Source organism: Fusarium keratoplasticum, chromosome 13 (assembly GCF_025433545.1).
Source record: "Fusarium keratoplasticum isolate Fu6.1 chromosome 13, whole genome shotgun sequence".
In the NCBI taxonomy this organism is placed as follows: Eukaryota; Fungi; Ascomycota; class Sordariomycetes; order Hypocreales; family Nectriaceae; genus Fusarium; species Fusarium keratoplasticum.
In genome coordinates this window covers 358,063-370,719 of record NC_070541.1, presented here as the reverse complement: position 1 = coordinate 370,719, position 12,657 = coordinate 358,063, and the positions used below count along the sequence as shown (strand labels likewise).

At 49.9% G+C, this 12,657-nt stretch overlaps 3 protein-coding genes across 3 annotated transcripts; 2 read left to right on the top strand and 1 right to left on the bottom strand.

The window, feature by feature from the left end:
* Positions 1-1,097: 1,097 nt before the first annotated feature.
* Positions 1,098-3,656, top strand: NCS57_01447600 (uncharacterized protein; the record flags this gene model as incomplete). The annotated part of the gene is made up of 5 exons (XM_053064078.1): positions 1,098-1,399; positions 1,457-1,728; positions 1,782-2,152; positions 2,210-2,859; positions 2,912-3,656. The coding sequence occupies 5 exons, from the start codon at positions 1,098-1,100 to the stop codon at positions 3,654-3,656; spliced, it is 2,340 nt and encodes a 779-aa protein (XP_052906361.1).
* A 2,686-nt stretch (positions 3,657-6,342) lies between these two features.
* Positions 6,343-7,407, top strand: NCS57_01447500 (uncharacterized protein; the record flags this gene model as incomplete). The annotated part of the gene is made up of 2 exons (XM_053064077.1): positions 6,343-6,654; positions 7,165-7,407. The coding sequence occupies 2 exons, from the start codon at positions 6,343-6,345 to the stop codon at positions 7,405-7,407; spliced, it is 555 nt and encodes a 184-aa protein (XP_052906360.1).
* Positions 7,408-8,237: 830 nt separating this feature from the next.
* Positions 8,238-10,823, bottom strand: NCS57_01447400 (Sulfatase domain-containing protein; the record flags this gene model as incomplete). The annotated part of the gene is made up of 1 exon (XM_053064076.1): positions 8,238-10,823. The coding sequence occupies one exon, from the start codon at positions 10,821-10,823 to the stop codon at positions 8,238-8,240; it is 2,586 nt and encodes an 861-aa protein (XP_052906359.1).
* Positions 10,824-12,657: the final 1,834 nt, after the last annotated feature.

The following is a 12,657-nucleotide window of genomic DNA, read 5'->3' as shown; positions in this document are numbered from 1 at the left end:
CTATAGAATTCTCTGCCTTAGACCCTAACGTTAGTTTCTGTACTCTGGTAGGCCTCCTGGTGTAGAACACCATCACTGCTTAGACCGTCTCTCCCGAGTCGTCTCGGTCTTCCGGCTCAGTTATCCCACCAAGGGTCGGGCTTCAACTATAATAAAGAAGACATTATGTCGGACTACCAACAACTAACGTGAAGTACCCAGTCTAGCATGAAAGAGCCAACACCTGCAGCCGACTTCGTGCTGTTAACTAGAAGTGAGTGATAAAATATCTTCCGAGGGCCACTGCAAGCTCTCATAGTGCAGACGACGTGTCGTGTGCCTGAACTTCCCTTTAACCTGAAACATTCGAGAATAGGAATTAGCAATCCATCATAGAGGCCACTGCTGGCTGTTAGGCGATAGTCAGTGTGTGCTTCCAAACCATGGCAAGAGCAATGTATTGTGTTTAAGGACGTCTGCAAATAAAACCCCCGCCCGTAATAATGAACCGTAGAGCTATTGATAGGCGCTGGCCTTAAGGGAATCAGTTAATGATAAACCTTTATCCGGCAGGGAAGACCATTGTAGGGCATAATTTATGACCGCATGTCCATCTGAGACCACCCCCTGGCAGCACGAGCTTACTCATTCAGACTCTGATACGCATCAGGATAACATTTCTGTCGTCGGCGACACGGGATGCGTCCAGTCCCGTAGCGAGTGGTCAACCGGCTATGATGAGGGTTGCTAACCATTCTTACCCATGATCCACATTACGATTTGCGGCAACTACACCAAGGATGGTTGACCTTCAAGGAGGACTTGGCTTATCTCCACAAGGATGTGGGTATCAATCGGTGATGAAAATAACTTCCGATGCCGTATCGACGTGGAAGCATGGAAACTCAATGTTGACCAGGGGTAGTTAGTGCAAACCCCTTGCATTTCAACGTCGTAACTAAATTGGAGCATGCCCACTTTAGACAACCCGGTATTTTGAGAAGCCGCCAAGTGCCGCTTTGTAATATTTGCGACTTGCTATAATACCATCCTCTGGCAGGCCGATTGGGAATGTTGATCAAACTACCAAACAACAACCATTCGGCCCATTCTAAATCATGGGATTCAAAGTCATCATCGTGGGAGGCAGTGTTGCTGGCCTGTCGGTGGCCAACATGCTCGAGCAATTCGATATAGACTACGTCCTTCTTGAAGCCTACCCACATATAGCGCCCCAAGTCGGTGCCAGCATCGGCATCCTTCCCAACGGCTTCCGTATTCTCGACCAACTAGGGTGCTTTGAGCCCATCCTTGACATTGCTGGAGAGTGTCGCTACACCCTTGGCAGCATGCGAGGATCCGACGGGGTTCCGCTCACTGCCAACTCCGAGACCAGCTTATCAGTCCATTTTGAGAAGAGGTAGTAACAATCTCTGAATGCAATTATTGCCGACCGCTTGACTAATCACAAGAGTAGAGTCGGATATCCCTCAATCTTCATCGACCGGCAGATGCTTCTTCAAATTTTGTACAACAATCTCAAGCACAAAGATCGAGTCCTGACCAAGAAACGAGTTTCTCGCCTTGAACTGACCGAGGACGGGGCTCAGGCCTATACCCAGGATGGCTCCCTGTACGAGGGTGACATTGTTGTGGGTGCCGACGGCATTCATAGCGCAGTGAGGGACGAAATGTGGCGTCTTGGAAAGGAACAGAGCCCTGGGTACTTCTCCGAGGATGAAAACTCACGTACGTATCACTGCACATGCTGCCTTGCTTACTACTGACGTGTTATCATCAAGAGGTTCCGGTCTCGACCAGGTGTATATTTGGAATCTCGAACAGGCCCTCTTGCTACGGCAGCCGAAGTCAACAGATGGTGTTGGGGCAAGATCACGCCTATCTGGTCATAGCGGCTCCAAAAGATCGCGTCTACTGGTTCCTATTCGACGGTCTCCCTGAGACAAAGTACGGCCGGGATATTCCGAAATACTCAAAGGCCGACGAAGAAGTACTGGTAGGGGCGCGCCGTGGTGACCCCGTCACTGAGGACTTGACTTTTGGCGACCTCTACGATAAGAAAATCATGTCGACGCTGGTCCCACTTGAGGAATATGTCTTTGATCGCTGGCACTACAAGCGTATCGTTACCATAGGTGATTCGGCTCACAAGGTAAATATTGGCACGCATGTCCCACATTACACTTTGGCTAATAACGGGTTATCCTAGATCGATCCAGCTTCTGGTCAAGGAGGGAATGGGGCAATAGAGTCCGCAGCTCTACTGGTGAATGCTCTTTTGCGGCAACTGAGGTCGACTCCTCAAGGTCTCTCTGGTACTCAAGTCGAAACCGCACTCGCAGAAGTTCATACTCTCCGTTACGAGCGTTCCAAACGCCTGGTTCAACAAGCGCACATGCTTCAAATGATGGTTAGCCAGCGATTCCCACTTGCCCCTCAGCTGCTGAAGCGTATCCTTCCGCTTTTTGGCCCAACCGCCTTTGCCGACGTCGTGGTCCCGATTTGCGCCGCCGCTCCTAGGATTGAAGGTATTCCTGTCCCACAGCGACCTCACTTTGTCCCGTTTGAAGATGAACTGCCAGCAAAGCCCATCAAGGGCGGTCTCCTCAGCAGAGCGCCATGGGTGCTCGCATCCAGCAGCCTTGGGGCGTTGGTATGCGTCGCCCTTGGAGAGAGCAACATTGGTGCTGGGACAGGAGTCATCTTCAGCACCCTTCAGCAATGGGGCGCTGGGGGCATGTTGGCCAAGTTGACAGGACAGAGCCCAAGGGCAAGTCTTGTTTCCAACTTGATACCGACTCTCTCCACGTGGCTCATTGAGGGTTCCCGCAATGGAAATTCCCTCAACCCCCTATCTTGGTTTGAACCCCTCTGATCATATTACCGTGGTCCAGTAACTGACGTGAAAAAGGACAAGGGCCTACTCGATCATATACACCATAGCTGGGCCAGCCTCAGTGCTTCCTCTCTTCTGCCTATCATCTGTCCTTTTTTCAACCCAGTCCACCACAGCCAGACCAGTTCAGCCCGTCGTTGCTCAGTCCATCATTCCAACTGTCGCCCTCGGCTACATCGCGCCAACAGTGGCAGCGTTATTACCCATTCCAGATACGGAGATCAGGAGCCATATCGGTAATGTTTGGCGAGCATTCCCACTACTTTGTGTGGCCTTTACCGAAGGACTTAGTACAGTCCGTGCCAAGAAAAACAAGACGACCGCACATCAGGATGCTCAAGACAAGACCGACAAGCCCCTTGACTTTGCCACTGAGTCTGAGATTCAATTCTACAAGAATGATGATATACCTCCTCTCAAGCTGGCTTACGGCACTACTCTCACCCTCTGCGTCGCTATTCCAGTTGCCACGAAACTCGCATCCGCTGCCGCCGAGCATGTCTTTGGAAGATGGACCGAGTCAGGTCTCTCCCAAGTATTGCCCCCTGCTGTGAACATTGGTTTCATCAGCGCAGCTTCAGGTCTTGTATACTCGTTATATACCGCATGGGAATTGCGATCACTCGGATATGTGGGAACAAAGCAGGCTGTTGTTGGGGGGTTGGCTTCACTCGCTACATTGAGCCTAGCTGGACCTGGTGCCTTGATGGCAGGCATCTCATGCTGGAGGGAGTATGTCATATCTAGGTTGAGCATGTAGATGCGGCCAGCAAACCCCATCCCAGAAAACAAAAGCGGTCTAAACACTGTTCGACTTGAAACTTTACTTTAGACTTACTCCGTCGTTGCAAAGCTCCCACATTTTGACAATGCCCGAGTCTATGGTATTAATTACCGGGCCTGGCTCCCTGAACGCGTGTACATAGCTCATTGTGATACCAGAAGCCTGAAATTCAATCTATGTTACACTTTTCCGGTAGTAGTATAAGCAGGCCTGGATGCTCCTGGTGTTATTCTGGGGCAGTGAGTTAAAGTAGTAATAAAATTTCTTCAAATAACCAAGGCCTAATGTTAAGCATCCCCCGAAGTGCCTATATACCCAGCTCGACTAGGATCTATAATAGTATTATTTTGCCTTGAGAACGTGGATAGAAATGTTTATTAACCTTCGGATGCTTCTGACTGAGACGAGCTCAACTTAGCTCACGCGGATGGGAATAGACCTCCTCGTGCTAGGGGGGAATTTCTCATTTTAGGGAAGCTGTAGGATGAGCTCACACCATAGAGTACGGAAATCATCTTGGACGCCAAAATTCCAATGCCAAACAAGACACGCACCACCTCTGGCATTTGAAGCAATTAGGTTTAAAGTCCGTCATGTACGGATAACTGTGGTTTTGGCTATTGGGGACATCAGTAATGAAAGAACAGAATTCCGAAGAATGAAGTAAAAACGACTAATTGTATCTTTGGTTATTTGGGGATTCTTCAGACGAATAGCTGTAAACAACTTCGTAGGCGTCAATCAGATTATCTCATTGAATACCTTGGTTCCATGTGCTTGACATAGCTGCCACACCAGGCGTGATTGTTTCCAGCACCGTCTCATGGTCTCTCCCAAGTGCCCCATATTACGTCGACAAACTCAACGCCTGAATCAATCCGCAATGAACGGCATCCTACAATCTACATTTTCATGCAGGCCTAGAGTCGTCGTTGCCTTACCCTACTCTCATCTATGGAATGCAGGAATGAGATCCTTTAACTGGCATACATACGCATGAGCAACTCTTCTAGTTCACTTGGGAGCCTCGATGTTCAAAAATAGGAGAGTATTTCTCATTCCCGCCGTGGCCAACTTGATTTTGTTTCGTGGACAGGTAGTGCTATAATTACAGCGCTCTTCAGGGGATGTTTCAGCGCCTGAGACAAAGTGACTTCTGGCAATTAGCTCTGTCCAATTACAGAGCCGTGCCGATGACAACCTTTTGCCGCCAATCAAGGCCGGCTCATCACGTGAAGCCTGGGACGCACTGCGCCACAGCAATGGCACGTGACTTCCTTCTCCAAGGGCGACTGCTTCTGTACATCTACGTCCAACGAAGATGGCAAAGGATGGCTCCATTGTCAAAAGAACAAGTCTGATGATATCAGATCAAATCTAATCAATCATAAATTAATAGTTTGCGTTACAGACCTCTAGCCTGTCTAGCTCGGAGAGCAGACAACAGGTATCCTCACATTCATAGGACTCAGAGCTGCCATGGTTGGAATGGACGATGGGATTTCAACCAATCTTATATGAGAGTGGTAATAACGGATAAAGATATAGTCACAATCAAGTACACGAGACCTCGACCCTATGCTCGTATTCATTTAGGCAGTAAACTCTTACCTCACACGTTTCCTGGATTAAACAACAACGACTTGGCGATCGTTGGGTTGTCTTTGACGATATTCCGTGGCTTTCTCTATCCTATCCAATACAAAGCTCAGTCGTAGCATAGCTACTAGGATGCATGGTGCCAGTAGTGCCCGTGAGATCGTCCATGAGCTGCCGTGATCCGTTCAAAAGACCAACGGGTTTGGCAGATAAAGAGGCCCTCGAGGGTCTCGCTGGTCTTCGCAAACATGACACTAGTTTTGTGGTAGTCGACCGTGTCAAGGTAGTTCTCGAGCTTGCCATGTGCCAGCGTCGTGTCATTGATGCTGCTATCGACCTTTCAGATGGGGACGTCCCTGACCACTGATGTACCAATTAGTGGAACGATACGTACGCTTGCGTAACCATTATTGGACTTACACAGATGACTACCATGGTCAATGCATCAAAACCCCGGCGCCGGTCCACAAGGATGTCGCTAGCAACTGCAACAAGTTCCATCTCGTCGAGGGGCGTGACTCGTGAGCCACCATTGCCAAGTACGGCATCCGTGCTGTCGATATCGTCTCCTCAAGCTATCTCAACACCGGATACACCAGCATTTAGGGCTGCACGTACGCCTATATCAGCGCCATTGGCTTCAAGCCCCGATCACAGCCAGGGCGGCCACAACGACACCGGCAGGTAACGGAATCCAGACGCCGCAGACCACATAGTCAGGCATAATCAATAACTGCAACAAGTTCCACATCATCGGGGAGAAGACGACCTGCCAGGGTATTGCCGATTACAACAAGTTCGCGCTAGCTGATTTCTTCAAGCGGAATCCTGAGGTCGACAAGGCCTGCGTCAACCTATGGTTAGATGCCTATGCTTACGCGCAAGTGTGATCGGATCGACTCCTGGGCCGACCACCACAGTCCAGCCAACGACGACAAAGCCTAGAAACGGAGTTTCAATACCCAAGTCTATTCGGCCCGGCATAGCGCACAACTTTAACAAATTCCATATCATCAGGAGCACCATTATGTGCCAGGGCATCGTAGATTACAGCAAAATCACAATGACCAATGTTGAAAAATGGAACAAGGGCATCAACTCGGCCTGCTCCAATCCTTGTCTAGGAAGCTGCGCTTGTGTTGGAGTCGTTGGGGGATCGTCATTAGCCCTTACCAGAGCTAAGCCCGTCGGCGGTGTTGTCATGCCCACACCTACCCAGGCCGGAATGGTCAACGGGTGCGCCAAGTTCCACGAGGTTCGAACTACAACGATCTGCCAGGGCATCTCGAATTACAATAAGATCACTCTTGCACAGTTTTTGAAGTGGAGTCCCGCCAGTGGGAAGGATTGCAGCAATCTTGAGTCTGAGACATACGTATGTGTTGCAGGGCCTTGAGAGTCGTACTATGCGAAGGGCGAAAGGAGTTACACGTGGGCTTTGGGGATTGGAACTCTTAGAAAGCGGTCTTGATACGCAAACATCAACAATGATGAGAAATAATTGACGGTTTGTGGCGATGTACTCCTAATTATGTAGGTAGCTTTCTTCCCGTTGAAGAACTTAATAATAATTCTAACCCCTACAGTACGGTCTATATATTTGGTCGCTGCATAAAATGCAAGGATATCTCATGATATCATGTCCTGCTTGCAAACACCCTGGAGTCGCTGTTGGAAGGTGTTCAGCGTTAGTTACCCCTGACCAGTAGGTACAGGGAATAAAAACCCCTGGAGCAAAGCGTGGGATTGCAGACGGGTCGCAGTGGACCGCCATTTCTCCCTGAGCTGGACTCCCATCCTCCCAACTTAGCGTCTTGACCCGTTCCATGTCACCATGGCGTTTGATCAGAATGAATTCGTCCGCCTACTAACTGACTACTACGAGTTCCGCTCTCGCACGTTCTGGGATGTCACTGTGCAATGCGCACCTGCAGGGGGCTGGCCGTCCATCAACCACGGCACCTTGGCCCATCTTCAGATGAACGACCAGGCCGTGGCACTGTTCTGTCAACTTCCATACCCCGACTTTGACGCGTCGCAGGTCGCCTTCACGCCACGACCGTCGGCCGGAACGGATACTTTGTCGTTGTTGATACTGAAGACGGCTACGTTTACTGGGGTGGGGTGATCCGAACGGGGAGCACGACGAGCCTGAACCGGAGCTCAACGCCACGCGAGACCGGTTCAACCACGATCCCGCTAACAAGTGGCGGGACGGATTTTCTGGCATTAACGTGTACCGGCCCGCCGACTTCTTCGCCCTCTGTAAGTAGCGGTTTCTAGAGCTGGTGGCCATTATGAGGCAGGGCGGGTGGTCTGGTGACGACGAGGGGCGGGGCTGGGACCGGGATAAGTTTTGCGCTCTCCTCCAAAGGGACAGCGAGAGCGGCAGGCAGCAAGGATCATGTTGAGGTATTGTGTTGTTAGAATTTGCTTCTATAACTTTGAGAACACCAGAGATTATTAATTAAACATGGTTCATAGGCATCCGAGGTAATTAACTCATAATTATCATGACAAAGTTTTGATACAGATGGCCCGACGGACCCTCAATCTTCTTCCCCGACAAGCCGTAACTGCCTGAGACCTTCAGGTGAAAGATCAGATGGCGTAATATAGTTCAAGATCATGGCCACATTGTCAAGGATCACAAGGTTTTCACATTTCCACATTTCAACCTGTGCTTCCATAAATGTGCAGGCATTCTCTCAATCAGCATCTCATGGTAATTCAGCATCTAGTGATAACAGAGCATACGTCATTGATGCTAGAGCCTAAAAATCATTTCATACAGACTCACGAGAGCTGGGAAGTAAATCATCCTTGATTATGAACAAATGGCATTGCTAAGTCATGTTCCAAATGAAAGAAAGTAAACCATGCCGTACAGCTGTATAACGCCATTGAATGCAACCTTCAGAGTCCGTATTGTACATGATATTGAAAACAAAGAGCTCTTCATTGATCCTTTTTCTCCTGAACTTTCGGATTGCGCTCATAACGCCAACGCTTACTATTATCCTGAACATGCCAACGAGTAGTGAATGCACCCTCTTCTGCCCACTGAGCCCACTCAGGGCCAAATTTCGCCTCCACGCTTTGCAAAAATGAGATGAAGTCAAAGGCTTGTACACCATCCTTTTCCAAGGGATCGGCTGTGATATTACTTAACCGCCACTCTACATTGTCGATAAGAGGGACAACAAGATGGCGCTCGGGATGTCGGGCGTCACGCACGCCAAGCATAGCTCGCCCGGGATTGACGACAGTGAATTGCCACAGTCCTTGATCGCTCAGCTGTTGCGGTCGCAGGAGGGATTGTCCTTCATAATTGTGAACGATATCCTCTGCAACTTGCCGACTGCTGTTGTCGAGCGATCCAGTCTCGAGAAGAAGATCAAGAATTGTAGGTAGCACCTGGATGGACGAAACAGCATCGTGGACATCGAACGCTGGTAGTCGAGGATGTGAAAGCACCAGAGGAACATGATCGGCGCCTATGCTGGGGTTATAATAAGGGGATGCTTTATCGTTCTCGACTAATGAGACGCCATGATCTCCAAGGAAGACTACGAGCGTCTCATTAGCCACCCCTTGCTCATCCAGTAGATCCAAAACTTTGCGGATCCATCTATCATCATAGGCTTCAGCATTGACATAATCAGATAGTGTCTCTGCCTCGTTTTTGCCGAATGGGGTAGATGTTTCATTGACAGGTAGACCATAGCCATGATGACTTGTACTTGTGATATGTGTGAGAAACACCCGATCGTTTGTCTCCTCAGCGTTGACAAAGATGTCACGGATATAATCCTCGAGGGGATCCTCTTGAAAGGCGAAGTAGTTGATGTCTTCGAGGTGAACAGCACCGTGTGAAGCATTCTCGCTCCGGAGCCAATCCCGATCAATGGTGTTTTGCTCAGGAAAGCCAATGGCAGCCATGAGCTTATCGTGATTGTCGTAATGAATGGTCGCCGCTTGGTAGAAGTAGGACTTCCACTTAGAACCCGACTCGGCTGTGTCCGTGACTTTGTTCATAGCTTCGAAGATATGTGGCAGACAGGGCTGGTAGATATGACGCTTGTAATCAAGATTGAAGTCGGCGATGAGGGGGTTTAACCCGCAAATCGTACCGACCAAGCTCTTCAGCGTATAGGTACCAGTTGTGTGAGCATTCGTGAACCGGGGACCGCCACGCTTAGGCCTCTCGCCGTGTTCGAAACCATCATCATAGTCGCCAGTGATATAATTTGCGGTAGGCATCAATGTCGATAGCCTCTCAATGGCTTCCTGAGGGATCTTATGATCAGGGTACGAGTCCTGAAATCGGTTCCAGATGGGCCCATGTTTCTTGATGGGGAACACGTCGTTTCTGGTGCTTTCGAGGAGAAATAAAATCACATGGCGGACCGGGACATCTTGTAACTTGTCGCGCAGAGACTCTATCAAGGGTTGGTTGAGGTTGGATATCTTCAAGGGGTCCGCGGCTGAGTTGTAGTGCATCTCTTGGGGTGCGTACCAATCCTCAAATCCAACCAAGGGCTCGCCCTTGGGTAGCCAGCTGAGCATTGGCGGTTCACTGAGGGCTGATCGTCCATCCCATTGGCGTTGAATGCCCACCCCGTAATGAGAAGGCAGTTGGTCTAGGAGTGGCGAGGTGGAAGAAAAATCGATGAACGGCAAGAGTCCGGCAGTCCACGAGAGGAAGACAAGGGATCGATCGCTTGGTCTTTGAAGCGACAAGACAGCCAAAGCAAGGAGAAAGAGAGACCAGGCGACATATGGTATGCTGTGTACGATGCGCTTGACGGTGGATGGTGGTAGAGAAATCCCGGACGCATTGTGTATCCTTGCTGAGAGTCGCGAATATGCCGTCTGAGGTTTCTCAAGGTCGAAAAAAGAGTCGTGGCTCGAATCGTCGTCTCCGTCAGAGTATCGATTATCCGAGCTATCAACGGCATCGGGCTCGGGGATCCGGCCGTAGCTAATTCTGTTCCTCAAAAAGCGACTCAAACTCTTTCCCGCCAAAGTAAAGGGGAAGTTGGAGATATCAGCACCCCATCCAAACACTTTGTAACAAATGTTCTGGAGCAGCCAGCTTAGGAAGAGTGAGGCCGACACGACGAGGGTAAAGGTGACGAAGCCTGAGAGCACGATGGCCCTGGATGTGGGGTCAGAGACAAGGTTGATATTTCGCCAGTGAATTTCGGATCCAGAGACGAGATAGAAGGAGACGGATGCGGTAGCAAGAGCGACATTGTAAAAGATCAACACGCCAGTCACGGCAGTGCTGAGGAAGTATGGTACCGAGGCCCTCGGTACCCAATGATCGAGGAGGAGTCTGATGAGAATTAGGAGAAGTATGTCTTGAAGAAAGAATGAGCCGAGATAAGACAGTAATCGATTTGGTGCGACAGCAAACCGATGGCTGTGGATGTGTGCGAGTTTTGCTTCAAGGATGGCCAAAGCAGCAAAGGTAAAGACAACTTGGCGATTGGCGAGACGAGAGCCAAGCCTCAAAAACCATGCCGGTGTTTGGATCATGGTGACTGTAGGGGAAAAAAAAGAAAGAAAAAAAGAAAAAGAGGCCGTCAAGGCCAGGCGAAAAAAGATGAAAGAGAGCGGACGTCGTTGCACTGAGTGAAACAAACGATACTTGAAAGATTCAGTTCAGGGTCCAAGATTGATGTAACATGATCTCTTTGGTAGGAAAAAAAAAACGCGGAGAAGGAATGTGGAGAGTCGCTGGGCCCCTGGTTGTAATTAATTGGTTTTTTTTTTTTTTTTTTTTTTTTTTTTTCTCTCTCTCCCCCCTTCCCCCCCTAAGTATACGAGATCCGGGAGCATGCGATCATCCGAGATGCCGCGAGTAGGATGAGCAACGGTCAAAAAGACCTGGCCTCTGCCACACTCTGAGATGAGACGTTTTAGGCTGAAAGAGTCTCGACTCGCAAAGGATCGCGTGCGCTGTTTCCTATTGCACCATTAGCTGGCCCCTTCTTAGCGCGTAATCTCGTATTTTTCGGACCTCGGCACCGTCTGCTGATTCTCGATGCGTGCTAAAAGGGGACATTGTTATGATTGGCTGCGTGAGAGGCTGAGTCCAGGAGCCCCCTGGTATTTTTTACGTCTAGACGAGTTATTATACGGGCAAATTAGCAAAGACGTTCCAATTTCAGGCAGCTCTCATCCGGTACGCACGCCACGTGTCCTGTTGCCTTTTCCCATCGTTCTTGATCAAATCAGCAGCTGCTCAGCTGCCTCGGTTAAGCACATGAACAATGCACGGTACGATGAGCTCGGGCAAGTATTATCTCTACTGCTGTCTCCTACGATGCAGAAGGCTCTTCCATGACTGTCTCCAGGTCTGGCTTGATCTGCGCAAGGGCCTCGACCAGGAGAGCCACCGCTCTCCAATGACCTTGGACTTGGCTGTCACACGCCTCCGGATCGGCGGGGCCGTCATATCCGTAGGGCTGGTAGGTATGTGTGACAAAAACCCCTTGTGGTGTGTGATCACGTGTGACGTTGTGGGCGTGTGTGGTAGGGAAGAATGGGAGCGAGACCAAAGACCTTGGGTGAAAATCTTTCCTTCGTGTAACCGTCGCAGTGCTTGAGACTCATCATTGACAAAATTGTCGTGTCCTGGGCAAGCGAACGGACACCGTCTCGACACAGCAAATTGTTCCAAGTCAGCGGGGTCCTACACCCTTGGAATAATTGGTTGGGCCCTTGGTTAGCTAAGGCAGCCATGGCACAGCCACTCCCGCACAGCAAGCTGCCAGTCAGGGTCCTTGCTACGGGTTAGCGAATCAAGAGCTCTAAGATGAAGGCTTTCAGGGGCACGGAGATCCACCGGTTACCAATTTGCTGCGTCGATACGACACGTGCATGAGGGCTCGTCAGTGCGGTCGAAGGATTAGCGGGGGGGCCGTGCCATCGAGTGGAAGCAACGTGATGAATCTAGCGAGATTTGCAAGATGCACGGAGTATTCGGAGCGTTGTTGAGCGAGTCTGGCAAGAGTGTTACCTTTATTGGACCTTGTTGTCCAAGTGTACTCAGTACAGAATGTTGACATACAATTGTAGCCCCCTCAAGTTGGTATGATCGCTCCTTTTGCCTCTTTGTGTGTCTAATTGTATTGAGTTACTGCATGACAGTGGCGATAATCTTCCCAGGTGTTGGCTCTTGTCCCCGTCTCGCCCCATGGCCAAGCCCACACCACCAATGTCCGAGTAGTCCCATGGTCCCTTTCTAATACCACTACGGGTTGAACGCAATACACATCAACATGTATACAACTCCTCCTGCCTCAAGAACCCCCCACCCCCCCTCTTTTGTCTTTTCTGTGACCCGGTATGATTCTTAAGCTTGGTA